Source organism: Anomaloglossus baeobatrachus, chromosome 6, assembly GCF_048569485.1.
Source record: "Anomaloglossus baeobatrachus isolate aAnoBae1 chromosome 6, aAnoBae1.hap1, whole genome shotgun sequence".
In the NCBI taxonomy this organism is placed as follows: Eukaryota; Metazoa; Chordata; class Amphibia; order Anura; family Aromobatidae; genus Anomaloglossus; species Anomaloglossus baeobatrachus.
This window is the reverse complement of record NC_134358.1, coordinates 567518355-567543991: the sequence shown is the minus strand read 5'-3', so window position 1 is coordinate 567543991 and position 25637 is coordinate 567518355. Positions and strand designations below refer to the sequence as shown.

Below are 25637 nucleotides of genomic sequence, written 5' to 3'. Positions count from 1 at the left end.
CGTTGGCAGATGGGTGCATGCACTGGTCTGGTCCGTTGGCAGATGGCAGCACGCACTGGTCTGGTCCGTTGGCAGATGGCAGCACGCACTGGTCTGGTCCGTTGGCAGATGGGTGCATGCATTGGTCTGGTCCGTTGGCAGATGGCACAGTTCTGAGCCTTAATTCCTCTGGATTGTTGTTTGACTGCCACCCGACCCCACCCCCTCATGTCAGGCACAGACTATAGAGGCACAGGCTATAAAACGGAACAGAAAAAGGAGAGAAAAGAAGGCATAAATATCTATTTTATTTTACAACCTGCATATTTCCAGGCTCATGTCACTGTACAACACCCAATCTCCCAGCAAAGGCCGCAGCATTCTGTGATCACTGCAGGCACCGGCCGAGCCCCGGACCTACGACTGCCGGACCGTGGTAATCATCTTGAAGGACGGCACAATCTGTAGACTCCGATGTAACACCCATAAGGTCAGTGCAGGTTATATCAGCTCTGGTGTAGTCACATCAGCGCCACACTCTTACTGGGCAGCTCTTTATGCATCAGGCGCTGAGGTAAAAGCGAAGATCATGCCCCGTCTGCAGCCTATCCTCCTGTAAGAAAACAATATTACACATTAAAGACGACATCACACAATCTTATAGAAATAACTCCTTCCCGCCACAGCCAGATCCCCCTTTTAGCCGGTGAACATAACCATATGACAGATGCACCAACCGAAAAATACCAATCTGGGCAAAAGTTAAGAACGACAAACTTTATTGTTCACATTTTGCTACTTTATTTTTTAGGCAGAAGTTCCTGCGGTCACTGAAGGACAATTATAAACATTGCAGAAGTTTTAAAACTTTAAAAAAAAAAAAAAAAAAAAAAAAAAAATGTATACATGAGCTGCTGCACTCCTCAGGAGGGGCCAAACCCGCCACGCGCCTCAGAGGGTGGCACTGGTGCCCTGGGTTTAAAGGGAACCTGTCACCTAGAATATGCGTTCTGACCTATCAGCAGACGCATGTGTGCCCTAATTACACCTCCATACCCATCCCTGTGTTATAAAATTGTATAATATGAAAGTAATAAACGTTTTATTACTTTCATATGTAAATAGCAGGGAATGTGGTCACAGGGGCGGCGCCTTTCCCTATGGACGTCTGCATATTTCCGTGGTATCACGCCCCTGTGGCCGTGATACCATGGAGTGACGTCCCCGTCGCTCATTCTATCCTGCGAGCATTGCAGCAGGCTTCTCTTCCGGATTCTCGCCAGTTTCAGGTGCGCACTGCGCGTCTGAAGCCGGTGGTTGAACACCCAGAAACGAAGCCTGCTGCAATGCGCACAGGATAGAATGAGCGACGGGGACGTCACTCCATGGTATCACGGCCACAGGGGTGTGATACCACGGCAATATGCAGACGTCCATAGGGCAAGGCGCTGCCCCTGTGACCACATTCCCTGCTATTTACATAGGAAATATGAAGGTAATAAAACGTTTATTACTTTCATATTATACAATTTTATAACACAAGGATGGGTAGGGAGGTGTAATTAGGGCACACATGCGTCTGCTGATAGGTCATATTCTAGGTGACAGGTTCCCTTTAAATCTCCCCACGGGAAACATCTGCCCTGACTTTGCATGTTCTCCCTGGCTTTATGTATACTTTCTCTGTTTCTTTGCACTTTTGTTAGTTCTACCTTTTTCTTTGATATTGTGATTTGAGGGGGTAGGTCACACGTGATATCAGGAGGACGGCCCTGCAGTCACTTCCCCACAGCTTCCATCATCCCCCTGAAATGGGTCGTCAGCACTGCGGCCACTACAGCTACTGTCACCGCTTCTGTCTCCGCCTCATTCACTGAGCTGAGGCGTCCTCAGGGGACGGTGACAGAAGCAGGGTAAGTGACAGCAGCACTGCCCCTCGATGATAATTAGTCTCAGGGCAGTGCAGCGCTGCAGTCAGTCACTCTGGCCCCTGATGACTATTTAGTTCAGTGAATGAGGCAGCAATGACTGAAAATGAGGTCACTTCTCTGAGCGACTGAACAAGGTCGATGTCCAGGAACAATGGTGACAAGTGACCTCACAAATACCCACCTCCCAATGAACATACTTTGGTATCGCCACATTTGTAGAAGTCTTCCAGCGGTGAGAGCAGACCTCGTGCAATGTCAGGCTCCTGCGCTATTCTCAGCACCGCCGCTGCCAGGAACCCCCCCCCCCCCCCCCATCACTACAAATACCAGAGACGAGGAATGTGTAGCTCAGAGCACAGCAACAATAGGAGGGTCCTGGTTTGCACCTACAGCACAGAGCCACGCTACAGTACAATGGTCCTGGGTTGCACAGCGCTGAGCTACAATGGTCCTGGGTTGCAAGGCCATGGGGTGAGCACAGTTCACACTGAGGCAGCCGCAGTATAGGAGATAGCTGCAGTATCCCATGTACAGGGGCTGCCACGTGGAAGAGTAATTTATCGCTTTCAGAACATTTACAGCAAAAACACCTCCCTCTCCCCATTCAGAGAGACAATGTAAATCTGCATTGCGCTGATCATGAATGCACCCCTCCCCCATCCATCACTGAACCTGGGATCTCTCCCGTCCTACAGAACGTGTCTGGGATCTATTTAACCTCCCCCTGGAGGAGCAGGACGAGGCCTCAAACCGTCCCAGGGATGATCTAGCAGAGTCTACAGGAATGATCAGGACTACGACAAGCCCCATCATGCTGACAGACCTGCCCAGAGGAACTACCAGAGGGACATACACACCTTGTATGCAGATTCAGCTCCACATCAGATGATGAGGCTCCTGAAAAACAACAAATGAGAAACAATCAGGATGAAAGGCATAGACAACCATGAACAGAGGGAGATGAATGGTATAACATAAGTATCGTCAGTGCAGTGGTGTCTGGGACTCCTATAACCTCCCCCTATAGGAGCAGGACGAGGCTTCAAACTGTCCCAGGGATGATCTAGCAGAGTCTACAGGAATGATCAGGACTACGACAAGCCCCATCATGCTGACAGACCTGCGTGTGCCGATCACTGCGGATCCCACCATCTTACAGACTCTGCATCCTCCCGCTACATGATCCCATCAACGCTGCACACCTTCAGGTCATTGTCGCGGTCAGCGCTGCACACCTTCAGGTCATTGTCGCGGTCAGCGCTGCACACCTTCAGGTCATTGTCGCGGTCAGCGCTGCACACCTTCAGGTCATTGTCGCGGTCAGCGCTGCACACCTTCAGGTCATTGTCGCGGTCAGCGCTGCACACCTTCAGGTCATTGTCGCGGTCAGCGCTGCACACCTTCAGGTCATTGTCGCGGTCAGCGCTGCACACCTTCAGGTCATTGTCGCGGTCAGCGCTGCACACCTTCAGGTCATTGTCGCGTCACGGTGGATACAACTGAAAAATGAATAAATAATAATCACCGACGTCCTATACAGGGTGAGGGGTCTCATGTCCATATACAGTGCACAGGTGTCTGGGACTCCTATAACCTCCCCCTATAGGAGCAGGACGAGGCTTCAAACTGTCCCAGGGCTGATCTAGCAGAGTCTACAGGAATGATCAGGACTACAACAAGCCCCATCATGCTGACAGACCTGCCCAGAGGAACTACCAGAGGGACATACACACCTTGTATGCAGCTTCATCCCACATCAGACCGTGTGCCATCTGAAAAACAAGAAATGGAAAACCAGTCCAGTGAGGACACACGGTATAACATAAGCAGTATGAGCTGGGGATGGGAACATGGCATTTCCATGGACCGGGCGTGTCTGGGATCTCATTAACCCCCCCCTGGAGGAGCAGGGCGAGGCCTCAAACCGTCCCAGGGCTGATCTAGCAGAGTCTACAGGAATGATCAGGACTACGACAAGCCCCATCATGCTGACAGACCTGCCCAGAGGAACTACCAGAGGGACATACACACCTTGTATGCAGCTTCAGCTCCACACCATACAAGCCCGATATTAGGGCGGTCACACTATAAGGGGGGGTACACGATCAGACCCTCTATACGCAGCACTGATGAGGGATATAAGGAGGGGCTCCCCAATATAAGGGGGTCACACGATCAGATCTTTACAAGGCGCGCTGCAGCATCAGCTTATACTGTAGTGACGTCACTGCACCATTTATGGGATGGAAATGACATTATATCCATACAGGAGTCATAACTACTGACCCCATCATCCACTGCCGCCCTGTACACCCCTCTCCTGCCTTTATGGGGGCCACGTGGCCCTCAGTCCATTACACTGCGGTGTTTTATAAAGCTCGGGTCGTTACATACCAGCACAGGCGCCATCTTCCCCGCACTCTCCACAGACTCCTCTGTAATAACAGCATTACAGACAGACGATCACACACCTCCCCGCGCCCTCCACACACCTCCCCGCGCCCTCCACACACGCCTCCCCGCGGCCTCCACACACGCCTCCCCGCGGCCTCCACACACGCCTCCCCGCGGCCTCCACACACGCCTCCCCGCGGCCTCCACACACGCCTCCCCGCGGCCTCCACACACGCCTCCCCGCGGCCTCCACACACGCCTCCCCGCGGCCTCCACACACGCCTCCCCGCGGCCTCCACACACGCCTCCCCGCGGCCTCCACACACGCCTCCCCGCGGCCTCCACACACACCTCCCCGCGGCCTCCACACACACCTCCCCGCGGCCTCCACACACACCTCCCCGCGGCCTCCACACACACCTCCCCGCGGCCTCCACACACACCTCCCCGCGGCCTCCACACACACCTCCCCGCGGCCTCCACGCACCTCCCCGCGGCCTCCACGCGCCTCCCCGCGGCCTCCACACACCTCCCCGCGGCCTCCACACACCTCCCCGCGGCCTCCACACACCTCCCCGCGGCCTCCACACACTGGACCGCACCACTCACCGGCCACGTGCAGACTGAGCGCTCCGCCGCCGCGGCAGCAGCTTCCTTCCTCCCGGCGATACCATTACTGTCACACTATATTACACCCCGACATTATCCCCCTGTGACCTCAGCCCCTGGTGATGATATAAAGGGACACATTTAATACATCGATTTCTTGTGGAGGTTTTATCAATCTCATCAGGTGGTGGAGAGGACTGTAGCGATGTATTGAGCCCCCCCCTCTGGGTGTGGAGAATGGTTCAGTCTGGGTAGATGGGTGCAGTACTCACATTGCGCAGCAGAGGGCGCACGAGATTTCCTGCCGGGAGCAGCGGTGACTCCTGATCATGGACGGCTCTGCCTGTGATTGGCTGCTATCACTGCATGTGGTAAAAGAGGAGCTATCTATTAACCCCTTCACCACCAGGCGATTTTTCGTTTTAGTTTTTTCCTCTCTACCGAGAGCCGTAACTTTTTTATTTTTCCGTCAGTTTTGCCATGTGAGGGCTTGTTTTTTTGCAGGACGAGTTGTACTTTTAACTGAAACCATGAGTTTTACCATATTATATAGTGTACTGGAAAACAGCAAAAAAATTGCAAAAAAAAAGTGTGATTGCACAATTGTTTTGAGGGTTTTTCATTCACCGTGTTCACTATATGGTAAAGCTGGTGTGTGTGCGATGCCTGAGGTCGGTGCGAGTTCATAGACATCAAACATGTATAGGTTTACTTTTACCTAAAGGGTTAAAAAAATTCACACGTTTGTCCAAAAGCACAGCAGGTTTGCGCCATTTTCCACGACCCGTAGTGTTCTCATTTTTCGGGATCTGTGGCTCGGTAATGGCTTATTTTTTGCGTCTCGAGCTGGCGTGTTTAATACTATTTTTGCGCGAATGCTACGTTTTGATCGCCTGTTATTGCATTTTGCGCAAAATTTGCAAAGACCAAAAAACTTAATTTTGGTGTTTGAAATTTTTTCCCACTGCGCAGTTTACCGATCAGATTAATTGATTTTACATTTTGATAGATTGGGTGTTTCTGAACGTGGCGATACTAAATATCTGTATACGTTTTTAACCCTTTAATTTTCAGAGGTTTTTTTTAGGTTAATTTTTTTTACATTTTTTTAAAATTTTCCTAGTCCCCCTAGAGGACTATAAGGGTCACAGCAGTCTGATCGCTGGTTCATTTCAGTTTATTCACAGCTGCACAGCTCTGATCAGCAGAAATGCTCTGTTCTTGTTACAGCGGCTGCTCTCCCGGCTGTAACAGAAACTACGTCATGATAGCGAAAGGAGTCATCACATGACCCATCGCTACCATCGGCTCCCTGTGATTGCGTCTTGGGGCCTCCGATGGTGGAGGGGAAAGGCGCATTACCCGCTGCAGACCCGCTGCGGCCATTTAAATCATGCCGTCACATTTTGACAGTGCGATTTTAGGGATTAAGGGTAAGAACGCACTTTGCAGTTGAATTCTGCAGCGAAAAAGTCACTGCGTGTGCATCTCAGAACGCAGCCGAAAAAGCTGCGTTCTGAGGCGCATTCGGCAGAACGCAACGTGCGCACATTCCTGGAGAATTCATGCGGTCTGGATGCTTTCTCTGCCATAGACAGAGTGGGAAAAGCATCCAGAACGCACATTTTTCACAGAACGCACCCACTCGGCTCTGCTGCATCCCCATAGACTTGCAGCAGAGCCGAGTGGGACCGCACTGTCACTGTCATGGCTGGCTGCGGACAGTGCCACGCGATCAGAATGAACTCGGATGAACTTCACCCGACTTCATTGTGATCGTGCGGCTCTGTGCGTGTGCTGTGGCTTGATTTGCGGTCACATGTGAAGGACTCACCTGTGATCGCAAATCCCGAGTGACTGCAGTGAGCCGCGCGATCAGCTGTGCTTTCACTCAGGTTACTCGCGGCCACAGCTGCAGTTCTCCACCGGTGAGCAGTGGCCGCAAGTAACTTCAGTGACAGCACAGCTGATCGCGCGGCTCAATTCAGTTGCTGCATGGAGCTCACAGGAGCGGCGGTGTTCTACTGCCGCTCCTGTCAACTTCCGATGTAGCAGAGCTGGAAGCGTCGGGGGACCTTGCGTGGATTACGTCGGACCTGGAGGTGTTTTTGAGGGGTTAATAAAGTGGTGAAAGAGGGTGTTTTTTTGTCTTTCATTACAAATAAATGATTTTTTTGGATGTGTGTTTATTTACTTTAACTTACAGGTTCATCATGGAAGGTATCTCGGGGAGACGCCTGCCATGATTAACCTAGGACTTAGTGGCAGCTATGGGCTGCTGCCATTAACTCCTTATTACCCCGTTTGCCACCGCATCAGGGCAATTCGGGATGAGCCGGTAAAGTCCCGGGACTGTCGCATCTAATGCATGCAGCAATTCCGGGTGGCTGCTGGCTGATATTGTTAGGCTGGGGACCTCCCCATAACGTGGAGCTTCCCATCCTGAGAATACCAGCCTTCAGCCGTGTGACTTTACCCTGGCTGGTATCCAAATGCGGGGGACCGCACGTCGTTTTTTTCCATTTATTTATTTTTTTTACTGCTCGATATAGACATCCCCACCGGCGGCTGTAATTGGTTGCAGTGAGACAACTGTCACTCAGCGTGGGGGCGTGTCTGACTGCAACCAATCATAGGCACCGGTGGGTGGGGAAAGCAGGGAATACGTGATGGATTAATGAGCGGCCGGCATTTTCAAAAGAGAAGAAGCCGCCGCAGTGTGAACGCCGTTCAGCGCCGCGTCAGTGATCGTGGATCGGTGAGTATGAGAAAGGGGGAAAGACTGACATGGACAGAGAGATAGAGACAGAGACATAGAGAGAGAGAGACCGACAGAGAGAGTAAGACGAAAGAACTGCCTTTGTTATGTTAAAAAAAACATATGGATCGTAATAATAATGCAATGCAAGCGCACGGCTGAACATTTTGGCTGTGATTTTCTACAACTCATTGATGTCAATGGGTGAACGCTGACAAAATGGCAAAAACAACTGACATGCTATTTCTTTGAACGCATGGTTTTTGCCACAAAATATGCAAATTAAACGCAGCGTTTAGAAACGCAAAGTGCGGTCTGAAAATCACCATTTTCCATTGACTTTGCTGGAAAATCAAAACGCATGCATTTTAGCATGAAAAAGGTGCTTCTCAAAACGGACCTAAAAAGCACCTGAAACGCAAAGTGCGGTCTTAGCCTAACAGGAGTATGTGGATCGCGGATCCACCCGCATCTGATAGTCATGAACATGTCCGCTGTTCAAATCAGAAGACATGTGCGGGGCCCACCGCCAGCTCACCACAGCAGCCAGCGGTGATCACACCTTCATGATCGGTCGTGAAGGGGTTAAAACATGGATCATAATTTGGAGCTAGCACTCAACATCTGGCTCCTGATCAACTAGGACCCCCTGGTGTGAACGGGTAATTAAACTGGTACAGTTGCTTGCAGAAGTTTGTACACCCCTGGTCAATATTACTGATATTGTGAACACTTAAGCGAGTTGAAGATGAAATGATCTCTAATGGCAGAAAGTTACAGAGGACACGTCTCATTTATATTTTAGTAAAAAAAGAATTTATAGATATATACAGTATAATGTATATATATTATTTTCATCTTTAACATTTAAAAATTACAAAAGGGAAGATGGGCCGATGCAAAAGTTTGTGCACCCTTGGAGATTTGTGTTCTCAGATAACTTTGGCCAAGGTCTCAGAAATTAATGATCCCGTTAGGCCTGTGTCACACATGCAGCATTTCGCCGGATCCGGCACACTCCAGTACAGTGCAATACAGTACAATGGCAACCTCCGGTCACATGCTGTCATGTGACCTGAGCATGTGACCGGAGCTTGCCGCGATGCCATTGTACTGTATTGCACTGTACTGGAGTGTGCCGGTTCCGGCGAAATGCTGGATGTGTGACACGACCCTTATGGTTATGGCTTGGTCACTATCAGGTGATGCAAATGTCACAGATTTATAAAAACCCAGCCTCTTTTGCCTTGGTTTAATAGAGATCATATCAAACAGATAAACCGTTTAAAATATCAAGTTGGGGCGTCGCACCCTATTATGTCACATATTGTCAGACAAATGTTTTTTACTTGTGTAACCATGAATATCTTGTTATAGTTATAAAAAATTGGAAAATTAATAAAAAGTTTTGGGAAAAAAACCCCAAAAAACATAGCCTCCGCTAACCTTGTGCCAAAAAACAGCAGCCATGAGTTCTTCTAAGCAGCTGCCTAGCACTCTGAAAATGGTGGAGTCCCAGAAAGCAGGAGAAGCTATAAGAGGACAGCAAAGCGTTTTCAAGTTGTGCTTTCCTCAGTTTAACCTGTAATTAAGAAATAGCCGTTACCAGGAACACTGGAGGTCAAGATCAGGTCTGGAAGACCAAGCAACATGTCTGTGAGAGCTGCTGGTAGGATTGTTAGAGAGGTCAATCAGAGCCTCTGCCTGACTGCAAAAGACCTTCAGGAGGATTTAGCAGACTCTGGAGTTGTGGACATTGTTCTACTGTTCAGAGACACCTGCACAAATATGGCCTTCATGGAAAAGTTATCAGAAGAAAACCTCTCCTGTGTCCTTACCATAAAGTGCAGCATCAGAAGTCTGCAAAAGAACATCTAAACAAGACAAATATTCTGGGAACAAGTCCTGTGGACCGATGAGGATAAAATACAACTCTGGCCACAATGATCAAAAGGTATGTATGGAGAAAAAGGGCAGAGAATTTCATGAAAAGAACATCTCGCCAACCATTAGGCATGGGGGGGGGGTGGATCAATCATGCTTTGGGGGTGTTTTGCAGCCAATGGCACAGTGTACACTTCCCAGGTAGAGGGAAGAATGGATTCACTGAATTTAACAAATTCTTGAAGCAAAAATAACACCATGTGTAAAAGCTGGGGGAGAAAAAAGGGTGAAAAGAGGAGGGAAGAGGAGAAAAGATGAGGAAAGAAGAGAAAAGAGGATGGCTTCTACAAATGGATAATGGTCCTAAACAGACGCCAAAATCTACAACCTCAAAAAGTGCAAGCTGAAGGTTTTACAATGGCCCTCACAGTCCCCTGATCTGAACATCATGGAAAATCTGTGGCTAGACCTCAACAGAGCAGTCCATGCAAGACGAGCCAGGAATCTCACAGAACTGGAAGACTTCTCCAAGGAAGAGGAGTGCATGCAAGACAAACCAGGAATCTCACAGAACTGGAAGACTTCTCCAAGGAAGAGCAGAGCATGCAAGACGAGCCAGGAATCTCACAGAACTGGAAGACTTCTCCAAGGAAGAGCAGTGCATGCAAGACAAGCCAGGAATCTCACAGAACTGGAAGAGGTCTCCAAGGAAGAGCAGAGCATGCAAGACAAGCCAGGGATCTTACAGAACTGGAAGATGAGCCAGGAATCTCACAGAACTGGAACACTTGGTTTTGTGGTTTTTTTTTTACTTACCACTGTGTAGAGAGAGAGGGCGGATCGGAGTGGACACTCCATCAAATATGAATAATCAGATAAAACAGACGCAAAGTCTGGGCGGAGTATTCAGAGCTTTAGAAGAGACACTTCTGCCATCTCAATAGATAACCTTTCCAAGCGTCAAAGGACTTACAGTAGACGGACTGGAGCAAAGGCCAAGTTATGGATATTTGGGTTTTTGTGAAAAGCGAAGAGCCTCAAGTTATGGGAGACACATTTTTGGCATCGTGATCCCAAGAGGAATAACATACATGTTACACATAACTGTGAAATCAGCGCATCAGCCCCAAATTTAAATCAGGCAGCTGGATCACAATATAAATCATATTTCCTTTCTAGGGAAATGTAAAATGATAGGAAATATGGCATTAAAATCTTCCACCTGGGACCCCCAAGGGTGAAGATATCATTAAAGTTGCAGAGTCCATAATTTTCTAGAGACCGGAGCCACAGTTCATGACCAGCTCTATCTGAGGTCACCAAGGGGCGGTGTATGATGAATGACTGTCCTTTAATATATACAGATTTTGAGTTGACGCCTTTCCACAATGCTAGGAGGATACATTGCGGTGTAGGATTGCTCCTAGTTTCATTGGAGTTCTTTGCTTCGTAATTCTGCTCCATTTCCGTGACATCAGGTCTAGTACTTTTCTTTTGTTATCCCTTTTAGTTTATGGAATTATATATACTGTATTGCTTTGTCCTATTGTATATTTTTATAATGACTGCCTACTTTTTATATTAAATATATAAATGTAATAGCTTAGTTCCTCTTTCTCTATAACTCGCATCCCTGAAGCCTCTATGAAGCCAAACATTACCAGTAATGGGTGTTTAATTGGCCTGTATAAGCGATTGGTGCACCATAGAAATGTAATGGTGCAAAAGGGGCTGTCCTAGAATTACTGGCGAGAGGCTGGGGCCCACTGCGTCACCCAGCAGCCATCACATTGGCACTGCCCTGTTGGCAGGTATGCCAGGTCATTCACAGAACGCATTCTGCAGCCAAAAATAGACGAGGCAGCGCAGCGGCTACAGGAGGCAAACTCTGCAACATCACTGATAAACGGAATTGCAAAATGATTTTAGCCTCAACATACATGACCCCAAGACCCCCTTATGCAGAATACGCACTTAGGCCAGACTCTTGTGTAGCGCCCGCAGCGTGGTACTCTGCACACAGAGACCCCAGGCTTCACCTGAGCTTACTGAATGTACTGCAAACCCCGAGACTGCTTTTATACTCTTTTAACCTCTTATAGGTTAAAAGAAGTAGCAGTCTCCTCAATGCTCAATGGGCCCCAGGATGGCTGCAGCTCATCATGGGCACCGGGACTCAATCCTGCACACGCTATTCATCTGTGATCTCTACTCAGTGCTCCTCCTCTGCAGACTCTGCCCCGTGTGTGATCTCTGTTCCTCCCCCGCAGACTGCCCCGTATGATCTCTGCAGACCCCGGCCCGCGTGTGATCTCTGCAGACCCCGGCCCGCGTGTGATCTCTGCAGACCCTGGCCCCGCGTGTGATCTCTGCAGACCCTGGCCCCGCGTGTGATCTCTGCCGACCCCGGCCCGCGTGTGATCTCTGCCGACCCCGGCCCGCGTGTGATGTCTGCCGACCCCGGCCCGCGTGTGATGTCTGCCGACCCCGGCCCGCGTGTGATCTCTGCAGACCCCGGCCCGCGTGTGATCTCTGCCGACCCCGGCCCGCGTGTGATCTCTGCCGACCCCGGCCCGCGTGTGATCTCTGCCGACCCCGGCCCGCGTGTGATCTCTGCCGACCCCGGCCCGCGTGTGATCTCTGCCGACCCCGGCCCGCGTGTGATCTCTGCCGACCCCGGCCCGCGTGTGATCTCTGCCGACCCCGGCCCGCGTGTGATCTCTGCAGACCCTACCCCATGTAAGTAACATATAATGACAAAAAGCCTCAGAGGAAGCAGGAGATGGGAGGTGGCCAAAAACAAAAAAAAAATCATCTTACATTTATTGTAAAATCAATAAATAACATCAAAACTGCCCCCAACACATAATGGGGGCCGCCCCTCGCCTGCTCAATAGTCAGTAATAGTGAACAGATCCCGGGGCGTCGTGTCCCCCCATGGATTGTATCAGCACAGTCCTGGGCCCCATCCGTCTGGCCGGATCCAGCAGGCCCCCCACACTCCCGGCCAATGCTGCATCCTCCACATTATATCATCCACTGGTCCTGGTCCTGCTCCGCTCCCTCCATGTCAGCCTGAGGACGAGGAATAGATATCAGTCCTGGACTCATGACGTCATCACAGGATCAGCCTCCACTCTCCTCGCTCTCACAGGATCGGCCTCCACTCACCTCAATCTCACCGTCCACACATGATCAGCTTCCACTCACCTCGATCTCGCCATCGTCACACAATCTGCCTTCACTCACCTCGCTCTCATAGGGTCGGCCGCCACTCACCTCAAGCTCTCGCCGTCCTCATAAGATCAGCCTCCACTCACCTCGATCTCACCGTCCTCACAGGATCGGCCTCCACTCACCTCGATCTCGCCATCTTCACAGATTCGGCCTCCACTCACCTCGATCACGCCATCTTCTCAGGATCGGCCTCCACTCACCTCGATCTCGCCATCCTCACAGGATCGGCCTCCACTCACCTCGATCTCGCCATCCTCACAGGATCGGCCTCCACTCACCTTGATCCTTGCCATCCTCACAGGATCGGCCTCCACTCACCTCGATTTCGCCATCCTTACAGGTTCGGCCTCCACTCACCTCGATCTCGCCATCCTCACAGGTTCGGCCCCCACTCACCTCGATCTCGCCGTCGTCCGGAGACTCGTTGTAGTCGTTCATCTCATCCATGTCCTGCATGTCCTCGTCATCCTCAGAGTCCTCCTCACTGTCTTCATCATCCTCATCGTCCTCCTCCTCTTCCTCGTCATATGGCTGCAAACACAAGGGGGCGCCATTACCTTGATGTACAAATCAGACAACGATGTGCGGCGTGTGCAGAATCGCTGCTCGGTGCCGCTTCTCCTGGGATCTGTTCTGTCCTCAGAGGGCAGGACCCCGAGATCTTGTAATGTCAGCCCCCTCTACTAGGAGAGCTCTCACCTCAGAGGCCGGCTTCCCGATGGGCACTAGGTTGTTGTCTTTCTCTGCGATGCTCTGCAGCTGTGGAGAGAAGCACATTAGTGTATATAGAAGCAGTGGTGGGAGGCGTGGCCTGTCACGTGGCTCTCGTGGACTCACCCAGGCCTGGTGCTGCTGCTCCTGCTGCTGTAGCTCGTTCTCATCCACACACGGCCGATCCAGATTAAACCACAGCGACTCCGTGACTTGTGGGAAGAGCGACGGGAACAGCGTGGACATGATCTGAGGAAGAGAGGCCGAATCTACAGGACGTCCGCAAGAAAACCCCGCGTGTCACAGCCATTACCGTCCCCTCATCCCCGTGTGTCACAGTCATTACCGTCCCCTCATCCCACAGTGTGTCAGTCATTACTGTCCCCTCATCCCACCGTGTGTCACAGTCATTACCATCCCCTCATCCCACCGTGTGTCACAGTCATTACCATCCCCTCATCCCACCGTGTGTCAGTCATTACCGTCCCCTCGTGTGTAAAAGTCATTACCGTCCCCTCATCCCCCGTGTGTCACAGTCATTACCGTCCTCACATCCCACCGTGTGTCAGTCATTACCGTCCCCTCATCCCCCGCGTCACAGTCATTACCGTCCCCTCATCCCACCGTGTATCAGTCATTACCGTCACCTCGTGTGTAACAGTCATTCCCGTCCCCTCATCCCCCCGTGTCACAGCCATTACCGTCCCCTCATCCCCGTGTGTCACAGTCATTACCGTCCTCACATCCCACCGTGTGTCAGTCATTACCGTCCCCTCGTGTGTAAAAGTCATTACCATCCCCTCATCCCACCGTGTATCAGTCATTACCGTCCCCGCATCCCCCGTGTGTCTGTCATTACCGTCCCCGCATCCCCCGTGTGTCACAGTCATTACTATCCCCCCGTATGTCACAGTCAATACCGTCACCTCATCTTCGTCTGTCACAGTCATTATCGTCCCCTCATCCCCCGTGTGTCACAGTCAATACCGTCCCCTCATCTTCGTGTGTCACAGTCATTATTGTCCCCTTATCTCCCGTGTATCAGTCATTATCGTACCCTCATGTCACAGTCATTACCGTCCCCTAATGTCCCTGTGTGTCGCGGTCATTATCGTCCCCTCATCCCCGTGTGTCACAGTCATTATCGTGCCCTCATCCCCGTGTCACAGTCATTATCGTCCCCTCACGTCCCCGTGTGTCACAGTCATTACCGTCCCCTCACGTCCCCGTGTGTCACAGTCATTATTGTTCCCTCATTCCCCGTGTGTCAGTCATTACCGTCCCCTCACGTCCCCGTGTGTCACAGTCATTACCGTCCCCTCATCCCCCGTGTGTCACAGTCATTACCGTTCCCTTATCCCCCGTGTGTCAGTCATTATCGTTCCCTCATCCCCCGTGTGTCACAGTCATTACCGTTCCCTCATCCCCCGTGTGTCACAGTCATTATCGTTCCCTCATCCCCCGTGTGTCACAGTCATCACCGTCCCCTCATCCCCCGTGTCACAGTCATTACCGTCCCCTCATCCCCCGTGTGTCACAGTCATCACCGTCCCCTCATCCCCCGTGTGTCACAGTCATTACCGTCCCCTCATCCCCCGTGTCACAGTCATCACCGTCCCCTCATCCCCCGTGTGTCACAGTCATTACCGTCCCCTCATCCCCCGTGTCACAGTCATTACCGTCCCCTCATCCCCGTGTGTCACAGTCATTACTGTCCCCTCATCCCCCGTGTGTTACAGTTATCACCGTCCCCTCATCCCCGTGTGTCAGTCATTACCGTCCCCTCATCCTTCGTGTGTCACAGTCATTACCGTCCCCTCATCCCCCGTGTGTCACAGTCATCACCATCCCCTCATCCCCGTGTGTCACAGTCATTACCGTCCCCGTGTGTCACAGTCATCACCGTCCCCTCATCCCCGTGTGTCACAGTCATTACCATCCCATCATCCCCGTGTGTCACAGTCATTACCGTCCCCTCATCCCCGTGTGTCACAGTCATTACCATCCCATCATCCCCGTGTGTCACAGTCATTACCGTCCCCTCATCCCCGTGTGTCACAGTCATTACCATCCCATCATCCCCGTGTGTCACAGTCATTACCATCCCGTCATCCCCGTGTGTCACAGTCATTACTGTCCCCTCAACCCCCGTGTGTCACTGTCATTACCGTCCCCTCATCCCCCGTGTGTCACAGTCATCACCATCCCCTCATCCCCATGTGTCACAGTCATTACCGTCCCCGTGTGTCACAGTCATTACCATCCCCTCATCCCCGTGTGTCACAGTCATTACTGTCCCCTCAACCCCCGTGTGTCACTGTCATTACCATCCCATCATCCCCGTGTGTCACAGTCATTACCATCCCCTCATCCCCGTGTGTCACAGTCATTACTGTCCCCTTATCCCCCGTGTGTCACTGTCATTACCGTCCCCTCATCCCCCGTGTGTCACAGTCATCACCATCCCCTCATCCCCATGTGTCACAGTCATTACCGTCCCCGTGTGTCACAGTCATCACCGTCCCCTCATCCGCGTGTGTCACAGTCATTACCATCCCATCATCCCCGTGTGTCACAGTCATTACTGTCCCCTCATCCCCGTGTGTCACAGTCATTACCATCCCGTCATCCCCGTGTGTCACAGTCATTACCGTCCCCTCATCCCCGTGTGTCACAGTCATTACCGTCCCCGTGTGTCACAGTCATTACTATCCCGTCATCCCCGTGTGTCAGTCATTACCGTCCCCTCATCCCCGTGTGTCACAGTCATTACTGTCCCCTCATTCCCCGTGTGTCACTGTCATTACCATCCCCTCATCCCCGTGTGTCACAGTCATTACTGTCCCCTCATCCCCCGTGTGTCACAGTCATTACTGTCCCCTCATCCCCCGTGTGTCAGTCATTACCGTCCCCTCATCCCCGTGTGTCAGTCATCACCGTCCCCTCATCCCCGTGTGTCACAGTCATTACTGTCCCCTCATCCCCCGTGTGTCACAGTCATTACCGTCCCCTCATCCCCGTGTGTCAGTCATCACCGTCCCCTCATCCCCCGTGTGTCAGTCATTACCGTCCCCTCATCCCCGTGTGTCACAGTCATCACCGTCCCCTCATCCCCCGTGTGTCACAGTCATTGTCGTCCCCGTGTGTTAGTCATCACTCATGTGCCCGTATTTCCCTGTCACACATCGCAGGGTGTCGCCTCACGCTCCTGTCATGTACACACCAGAACCAATGCACTCACATGACTGCGTCTTCTCTCGTCAGTTGATTTGCTGCCTCCAGTAAGATGGCGGATAAGTCCCACAAGCCACGCCCTCCCCGACACCTATGATAGAGTGGACGGATAGAACGTCTCTTCTCACTGCGGCTGCTCGTATGACGTCAGCCCTCCTGCCACGCCCAGTCCTTCTTTCACACTTTTCGCGCCGCGCTGCATGCTGGGAAGCCTACACCCAACATGGCAGGAGACTTGAAAAGATTCTGCGGCGCCCGGCAACAGTCAGAAAGCGCAGAGGAGGAGGAGGAGGCCTGAGGCGGGGACGTGAGTGCTGCCCCCTGCAAGCTCCACTGTGTGCCTCACTAATATCTGTCCTCCTGTCACCAGTGTGTATCACTATTAGCTGTCCCCTCCTATCACCAGTGTGTATCACTATTCTCTGTCCCCTCCTATCACCAGTGTGTATCACTATTATCTGTCCCCTCCTCCTGTCACCAGTGTGTATCACTATTATCTGTCCCCTCCTCCTGTCACCAGTGTGTATCACTATTCTCTGTCCCCTCCTCCTATCACCAGTGTGTATCACTATTCTCTGTCCCCTCCTCCTGTCACCAGTGTGTATCACTATTCTCTGTCCCCTCCTCCTGTCACCAGTGTGTATCACTATTCTCTGTCCCCTCCTCCTGTCACCAGTGTGTATCACTATTCTCTGTCCCCTCCTCCTATCACCAGTGTGTATCACTATTCTCTATCCCCTCCTCCTATCACCAGTGTATATCACTATTCTCTGTCCCCTCCTCCTGTCACCAGTGTATATCACTATTCTCTGTCCCCTCCTCCTGTCACCAGTGTGTATCACTATTCTCTGTCCCCTCCTCCTTACCCAGTGTGTATCACTACTATCTGTCCCCTCCTCCTTACCCAGTGTGTATCACTACTATCTGTCCCCTCCTCCTGTCACCAGTGTGTATCACTATTATCTGTCCCCTCCTCTTGTCACCAGTGTGTATCACTATTACCTGTCCCCTCCTCCTATCCCCAGTGTGTATCACTACTATCTGTCCCCTCCTCTTGTCACCAGTGTGTATCACTATTATCTGTCCCCTCCTCCTCCTATCACCAGTGTGTATCACTATTCTCTGTCCCCTCCTCCTGTCACCAGTGGGTATCACTATTCTCTGTCCCCTCCTCCTATCACCCGTGTGTATCACTATTATCTGTCCCCTCCTATCACCAGTGTGTATCACTATTATCTGTCCCCTCCTATCACCAGTGTGTATCACTATTCTCTGTCCCCTCCTCCTATCACCAGTGTCTCACTATTCTCTGTCCCCTCCTCCTATCACCAGTGTGTATCACTATTCTCTGTCCCCTCCTCCTATCACCAGTGGGTATCACTATTCTCTGTCCCCTCCTCCTATCACCAGTGGGTATCACTATTCTCTGTCCCCTCCTCCTATCCCCAGTGGGTATCACTATTCTCTGTCCCCTCCTCCTATCCCCAGTGTGTATCACTACTATCTGTCCCCTCCTCCTGTCACCAGTGTGTATCACTATTATCTGTCCCCTCCTATCCCCAGTGTGTATCACTACTATCTGTCCCCTCCTCCTGTCACCAGTGTGTATCACTACTATCTGTCCCCTCCTCCTGTCACCAGTGTGTATCACTATTATCTGTCCCCTCCTATCCCCAGTGTGTATCACTACTATCTGTCCCCTCCTCCTATCACCAGTGGGTATCACTATTCTCTGTCCCCTCCTCCTATCCCCAGTGTGTATCACTACTATCTGTCCCCTCCTCCTGTCACCAGTGTGTATCACTATTATCTGTCCCCTCCTATCCCCAGTGTGTATCACTACTATCTGTCCCCTCCTCCTGTCACCAGTGTGTATCACTATTCTCTGTCCCCTCCTCCTGTCACCAGTGTGTATCACTATTCTCTGTCCCCTCCTCCTGTCACCAGTGTGTATCACTATTCTCTGTCCCCTCCTCCTGTCACCAGTGTGTATCACTATTCTCTGTCCCCTCCTATCACCAGTGTGTATCACTATTCTCTGTCCCCTCCTATCACCAGTGTGTATCACTATTATCTGTCCCCTCCTCCTATCACCAGTGGGTATCACTATTCTCTGTCCCCTCCTCCTATCACCAGTGTCTCACTATTCTCTGTCCCCTCCTCCTATCACCAGTGTGTATCACTATTCTCTGTCCCCTCCTCCTATCACCAGTGTGTATCACTATTCTCTGTCCCCTCCTCCTATCACCAGTGGGTATCACTATTCTCTGTCCCCTCCTCCTATCACCAGTGGGTATCACTATTCTCTGTCCCCTCCTGTCACCAGTGGGTATCACTATTCTCTGTCCCCTCCTATCACCAGTGTGTATCACTATTCTCTGTCCCCTCCTCCTGTCACCAGTGGGTATCCCTATTCTCTGTCCCCTCCTCCTGTCACCAGTGTGTATCACTATTCTCTGTCCCCTCCTCCTGTCACCAGTGGGTATCCCTATTCTCTGTCCCCTCCTCCTGTCACCAGTGGGTATCACTATTCTCTGTCCCCTCCTATCACCAGTGTGTATCCCTATTCTCTGTCCCCTCCTCCTGTCACCAGTGGGTATCACTATTCTCTGTCCCCTCCTGTCACCAGTGGGTATCACTATTCTCTGTCCCCTCCTATCACCAGTGTGTATCACTATTCTCTGTCCCCTCCTCCTGTCACCAGTGGGTATCCCTATTCTCTGTCCCCTCCTCCTGTCACCAGTGGGTATCACTATTCTCTGTCCCCTCCTCCTGTCACCAGTGGGTATCCCTATTCTCTGTCCCCTCCTCCTGTCACCAGTGGGTATCACTATTCTCTGTCCCCTCCTATCACCAGTGTGTATCCCTATTCTCTGTCCCCTCCTCCTATCACCAGTGTGTATCACTATTCTTTGTCCCCTCCTCCTGTCACCAGTGTGTATCCCTATTCTCTGTCCCCTCCTATCACCAGTGTGTATCCCTATTCTCTGTCCCCTCCTCCTGTCACCAGTGTGTATCACTATTCTCTGTCCCCTCCTATCACCAGTGTGTATCACTATTCTCTGTCCCCTCCTGTCACCAGTGTGTATCACTATTCTCTGTCCCCTCCTCCTGTCACCAGTGTGTATCACTACTATCTGTCCCCTCCTCCTGTCACCAGTGTGTATCACTATTATCTGTCCCCTCCTATCCCCAGTGTGTATCACTACTATCTGTCCCCTCCTCCTATCACCAGTGGGTATCACTATTCTCTGTCCCCTCCTCCTATCCCCAGTGTGTATCACTACTATCTGTCCCCTCCTCCTGTCACCAGTGTGTATCACTATTATCTGTCCCCTCCTATCCCCAGTGTGTATCACTACTATCTGTCCCCTCCTCCTGTCACCAGTGTGTATCACTACTATCTGTCCCCTCCTCCTGTCACCAGTGTGTATCACTATTATCTGTCCCCTCCTATCCCCAGTGTGTATCACTACTATCTGTCCCCTCCTCCTGTCACCAGTGTGTATCACTATTCTCTGTCCCCTCCTCCTGTCACCAGTGTGTATCACTATTCTCTGTCCCCTCCTCCTGTCACCAGTGTGTATCACTATTCTCTGTCCCCTCCTATCACCAGTGTGTATCACTATTCTCTGTCCCCTCCTATCACCAGTGTGTATCACTATTATCTGTCCCCTCCTATCCCCAGTGTGTATCACTATTATCTGTCCCCTCCTATCACCAGTGGGTATCACTATTATCTGTCCCCTCCTCCTGTCACCAGTGTGTATCACTATTCTCTGTCCCCTCCTCCTGTCACCAGTGTGTATCACTATTCTCTGTCCCCTCCTCCTGTCACCAGTGTGTATCACTATTCTCTGTCCCCTCCTCCTGTCACCAGTGTGTATCACTATTCTCTGTCCCCTCCTCCTGTCACCAGTGGGTATCACTATTCTCTGTCCCCTCCTCCTATCACCAGTGTCTCACTATTCTCTGTCCCCTCCTCCTGTCACCAGTGGGTATCCCTATTCTCTGTCCCCTCCTCCTGTCACCAGTGGGTATCACTATTCTCTGTCCCCTCCTATCACCAGTGTGTATCCCTATTCTCTGTCCCCTCCTCCTGTCACCAGTGGGTATCACTATTCTCTGTCCCCTCCTATCACCAGTGTGTATCCCTATTCTCTGTCCCCTCCTCCTATCACCAGTGTGTATCACTATTCTTTGTCCCCTCCTCCTGTCACCAGTGTGTATCACTATTCTCTGTCCCCTCCTATCACCAGTGTGTATCACTATTCTCTTTCCCCTCCTCCTATCACCAGTGTGTATCACTATTCTCTTTCCCCTCCTCCTATCACCAGTGTGTATCACTATTCTCTGTCCCCTCCTCCTATCACCAGTGTGTATCACTATTCTCTGTCCCCTCCTCCTGTCACCAGTGTGTATCACTATTCTCTGTCCCCTCCTCCTGTCACCAGTGTGTATCACTATTCTCTGTCCCCTCCTCCTATCACCAGTGGGTATCACTATTCTCTGTCCCCTCCTCCTGTCACCAGTGTGTATCACTATTCTCTGTCCCCTCCTCCTATCATCAGTGGGTATCACTATTCTCTGTCCCCTCCTCCTATCACCAGTGGGTATCACTATTCTCTGTCCCCTCCTCCTGTCACCAGTGGGTATCACTATTCTCTGTCCCCTCCTATCACCATTCTCTGTCCCCTCCTCCTGTCACCAGTGGGTATCCCTATTCTCTGTCCCCTCCTCCTGTCACCAGTGGGTATCCCTATTCTCTGTCCCCTCCTCCTGTCACCAGTGGGTATCCCTATTCTCTGTCCCCTCCTCCTGTCACCAGTGGGTATCACTATTCTCTGTCCCCTCCTCCTATCATCAGTGTGTATCACTATTCTCTGTCCCCTCCTATCACCAGTGTGTATCCCTATTCTCTGTCCCCTCCTATCACCAGTGTGTATCCCTATTCTCTGTCCCCTCCTCCTGTCACCAGTGGGTATCACTATTCTCTGTCCCCTCCTATCACCAGTGTGTATCACTATTCTCTGTCCCCTCCTGTCACCAGTGTGTATCACTATTCTCTGTCCCCTCCTATCACCAGTGTGTATCACTATTATCTGTCCCCTCCTATCACCAGTGTGTATCACTATTCTCTGTCCCCTCTTCCTATCACCAGTGTGTATCACTATTCTCTGTCCCCTCCTCCTGTCACCAGTGTGTATCACTATTCTCTGTCCCCTCCTCCTGTCACCAGTGTGTATCACTATTCTCTGTCCCCTCCTATCACCAGTGTGTATCCCTATTCTCTGTCCCCTCCTCCTGTCACCAGTGTGTATCACTATTCTCTGTCCCCTCCTGTCACCAGTGTGTATCACTATTCTCTGTCCCCTCCTGTCACCAGTGTGTATCACTATTCTCTGTCCCCTCCTATCACCAGTGTGTATCACTATTATCTGTCCCCTCCTATCACCAGTGTGTATCACTATTATCTGTCCCCTCCTATCACCAGTGTGTATCACTATTCTCTGTCCCCTCCTCCTATCACCAGTGTGTATCACTATTCTCTGTCCCCCCTCCTGCTATCACCAGTGGGTATCACTATTCTCTGTCCCCTCCTCCTGTCACCAGTGTGTATCACTATTCTCTGTCCCCTCCTCCTATCATCAGTGTGTATCACTATTCTCTGTCCCCTCCTCCTATCATCAGTGTGTATCACTATTCTCTTTCCCCTCCTCCTATCACCAGTGTGTATCACTATTCTCTGTCCCCCCTCCTGCTATCACCAGTGGGTATCACTATTCTCTGTCCCCTCCTCCTGTCACCAGTGTGTATCACTATTCTCTGTCCCCTCCTCCTGTCACCAGTGTGTATCACTATTATCTGTCCCCTCCTATCACCAGTGTGTATCACTATTCTCTGTCCCCTCCTGCTATCACCAGTGTGTATCACTATTCTCTGTCCCCTCCTGCTATCACCAGTGTGTATCACTATTCTCTGTCCCCTCCTGTCACCAGTGTGTATCACTATTCTCTGTCCCTCCCCCCTCTTATTGGGGTCTTTCCTCTTCTCTTTCAGATGCGTTGCGCTCGTGGACGCTGTCACGTGGTTTCCGTTTCTCGTCTCCAGTGACCTCGCCGTCTCCTGCCCCATATTTTGTTTTCGGCTGCTCCCAGCAGAGGGCGCCACATTCCCATAACCCCCTGTGGCTGCTGGGCTGCAGGCATGTCATTGACCTCCCCATCACGGGCGACAGCGACACCCCGCAGCTCCCCCCGCTCCTCATCTGCCGCCCAGGATCGCAGGAGGAGGAGACTCCGCAGGTGAGAGATGGAAGATGACGGCAAGAAGGGCAAAAAGGTAAGAGCGAGTGGCTGCAAATGTGGGGGGAGAGTGTAAGCTCCTGGGCCCAGAACCGACTCTCCCCGTGTCACAGTCTGCAGCGCGGGTCACTAGTATCCATGGAAAGCAAAGAGCACGATGATCGCCATCTGTACATTACATTGCTGGTGATAGTGACTCTGACCCTGTACAGAATTACAAGTGCTTCAGAGCTGCAATCCGTTTTGCTTCTTTCCTGTCACCTCTCAGGTGCACGACCCTCACAACTCTGCTAAACTCCCTGCTCCCGGGTGTATGTGGAAACCGTCATAGGATCTCCATACGTGATAGAGGCACATGTTATAGAGTTGTGAGTGCAGCTCTGGAGCTGACCAGAGTATGATGCAACTCATTCAGTCTGGGGCCTCTACACACAGAAATAGTGACAAGCTATAGAAAAATATACCTTATTGGGCTGTATACAGCTCTGGAGATAATACAGGATGTAACTCGGGATCAGTAATGTATGTACACAGTGACTGCACCAGTAGACTAGCGAGTGCAGCTCTGGAGTATAATACAGGCGGTAACTCAGGATCAGTAATGTAATGTATGTACACAGTGACTGCAGCAGCAGAATAGTGAGTGCAGCTCTGGAGATAATACAGGAGGTAACTCAGGATCAGTAATGTATGTACACTGTGACTGCACCAGCAGAATAGCGAGTGCAGCTCTGGAGTATAATACAGGATGTAACTCGGGATCAGTAATGTATGTACACAGTGACTGCACCAGTAGACTAGCGAGTGCAGCTCTGGAGTATAATACAGGCGGTAACTCAGGATCAGTAATGTAATGTATGTACACAGTGACTGCAGCAGCAGAATAGTGAGTGCAGCTCTGGAGATAATACAGGAGGTAACTCAGGATCAGTAATGTAATGTATGTACACAGTGACTGCACCAGCAGAATAGTGAGTGCAGCTCTGGAGTATAGTACAAGATTAGGTGTGTACATGGCGTCTCCACCATTTCTTGTGTATTGATGCGCCTATGATCACTTGTTGATGTCGCTGTATCTTGTGACTTCTCCTCCTGTACTTGTGTGTTTCGTGCTTCTCCTCGGCCTCCGGTTCCCCCTCATTTTGGGAAGGGCTCAGGACGAGTTGTCGGTGGTTCCTGAGGTGCCCCCGTTATATAACGCCCCCCGCAGACAGATGAGGGTTTTTTAAGGTCTGGACCCTGTTGTGATTAGTGGATTCAGGAGCAGGAACGTGATGGGGAACACAATAACCAAGGTCATCCAGTTTTTGAAAACTTCTCCTCCACATTGATTAACCTGAGCTTTTCTCACCCTCCCCGGGTCCAGCGTTGAGTCTCTGCCCTCATGGTCTGCAGCGCTGCAGCCAATCAGTGAGCTCAGCGACTCTTCCTGAGTTGATGGCACAAGCTGCTCTGAGCTGCTGAGGTCAGTGATCGGCTGCAGCACTGTCAATGTTTCATCAATGCTGCATGCGATAACAGAAGGTGGGAGCAGCAGGGGAGACTGAGGGCTGGACCCAAGAAGGGGGAGGAAAGCACTGGTGTGTTTTTTTTTTTTTTTGTTTTTTTTTTAGCAGCTGGTGCACAGGGGTTTTCCAAAATCAGAAAACCCCTTAACTAAGTGCCGCGTCTGTGCGGGGGCGACGCGGAGGCCACAGAAAGACATGAACAGCGCCGGGACTTTATATAGTGCGGCCGACTTATCCCATACTATGCAGTGTCTGAGGTCTCGGCCGCCTCGTACCTCACACAGGTCTCGGTGCCTCATGGTGGCCGGAGATGTTCACGAGTCCCGCCGCATAAGGCAAAAGTAACAGAGATTCTGCAAGTTTCCAGTGCTCTGCTGCCGGTGCTCATTGTATCTCATCCCCTGCTTGCTGTCAGTGAATAGTAACACTCCTACACACAGAGGCAGAAAACCCTGTCCTCACCATCCTCTGTGAGCTGAGCCTGGCAACAGCAATGTTATCCTGATAATCGTGACCGTGTGTCAGTGGAGGTAACACGTACTGGTCTGTTACTCACAGCTGGAGTGACTGCGATAGTAACGAAACCTCAGCTGTGAGCAGCAGCTTCTCACACGAGGATTGAGCATTACTTACATGAGGTCGGAGCGACATTTAACCCCGCGCCTGTCGTACATCTTTGTGCATTATTGATGGCGCGGTGTCCGGTGCTCGCAGGTACACTGATCCCTTCAGATAGTAACGTCTCACCCGTCCTGGGGGGATCATCGATGGCCGCTCCCCGCTGCAGACGTCGGGTGTGGATGACGTTATACACCGCTCCCATCAGGTCGCCCTCCGCTGTGGAGGGGTCGGCACAATGTGCACAGTCCCCTTGTAATTAACGGGTCCCTGATGATGGACGGACCCTGGACTCAGCAATGGCCCCTCTAGTAGAGTATACAGGAGGATGGGATGTAATGTAGACCACCATGTCTGTGGTGTTCTCTGGTTTTCCACTAGAGGGAGCTCATGTCACCACTTTTCTCCACGTAGATCTATAGGCATGAGACTAATGTCCACCTTCCTCGAATATGCAAAAGAGTGCAAG

At 51.2% G+C, this 25637-nt stretch overlaps 2 protein-coding genes, 1 long non-coding RNA gene and 4 other non-coding genes across 12 annotated transcripts in view; 1 reads left to right on the top strand and 6 right to left on the bottom strand.

The window, feature by feature from the left end:
- Positions 1-267: 267 nt before the first annotated feature.
- Positions 268-4977, bottom strand: LOC142244641 (uncharacterized). 4 transcript variants are annotated; one of them, XR_012724605.1, is made up of 4 exons: positions 4914-4977; positions 3644-3682; positions 2768-2807; positions 268-592 (listed from the first exon to the last, which is right to left on the bottom strand). It is a non-coding gene; the product is annotated as an uncharacterized LOC142244641 (long non-coding RNA). The 4 variants fall into 4 exon arrangements; XR_012724606.1 differs by having other exon boundaries at positions 4876-4920; XR_012724604.1 differs by lacking the exon at positions 4914-4977 and adding an exon at positions 4305-4372.
- Positions 2607-2739, bottom strand: LOC142244799 (small nucleolar RNA SNORA9). The gene has a single exon (XR_012724662.1). It is a non-coding gene; the product is annotated as a small nucleolar RNA SNORA9 (small nucleolar RNA).
- On the bottom strand, positions 2904-3036 carry LOC142244802 (small nucleolar RNA SNORA9). The gene has a single exon (XR_012724664.1). It is a non-coding gene; the product is annotated as a small nucleolar RNA SNORA9 (small nucleolar RNA).
- Positions 3483-3615, bottom strand: LOC142244800 (small nucleolar RNA SNORA9). Its single transcript, XR_012724663.1, has one exon. It is a non-coding gene; the product is annotated as a small nucleolar RNA SNORA9 (small nucleolar RNA).
- On the bottom strand, positions 3781-3913 carry LOC142244797 (small nucleolar RNA SNORA9). The gene has a single exon (XR_012724660.1). It is a non-coding gene; the product is annotated as a small nucleolar RNA SNORA9 (small nucleolar RNA).
- Positions 4978-12353: 7376 nt separating the features above from the next.
- ANAPC15 (anaphase promoting complex subunit 15) lies at positions 12354-16833 on the bottom strand. The gene is made up of 5 exons (XM_075316902.1): positions 16745-16833; positions 13630-13752; positions 13492-13551; positions 13189-13323; positions 12354-12630 (listed from the first exon to the last, which is right to left on the bottom strand). Exons 2-5 carry the CDS (start codon positions 13747-13749, stop codon positions 12583-12585), a joined length of 363 nt encoding a protein of 120 aa, XP_075173017.1. The 5' UTR covers positions 13750-13752; positions 16745-16833; the 3' UTR covers positions 12354-12582.
- A 111-nt stretch (positions 16834-16944) lies between these two features.
- The window catches only part of CCM2 (CCM2 scaffold protein), a 28142-nt gene continuing 19449 nt past the window's right edge, over positions 16945-25637 (top strand). For 2 of the 3 annotated variants that reach the window (XM_075315825.1, XM_075315823.1), the window contains exons 1-2: positions 16945-17044; positions 22798-23079. In XM_075315825.1, coding sequence (XP_075171940.1) covers positions 23050-23079 — 30 coding nt within the window. In that variant the 5' untranslated portion in view covers positions 16945-17044; positions 22798-23049. Of the gene's footprint in view, positions 17107-22797; positions 23080-25637 lie in introns of all 3 variants that reach the window. The other variant, XM_075315824.1, reaches the window with a different exon arrangement.

Coding starts and splice junctions, on each gene's coding strand:
- ANAPC15 (XM_075316902.1), bottom strand. CDS start 13,749: ATGTCCACGCTGTTCCCGTCGCTCTTCCCACAAGTCACGGAGTCGCTG. Junction 13,552..13,629: donor AGCAGCAGCACCAGGCCTGG/GTGAGTCCACGA, acceptor TTCTCTCCACAG/CTGCAGAGCATCGCAGAGAA. Junction 13,324..13,491: donor TCGGGAAGCCGGCCTCTGAG/GTGAGAGCTCTC, acceptor TTGTGTTTGCAG/CCATATGACGAGGAAGAGGA.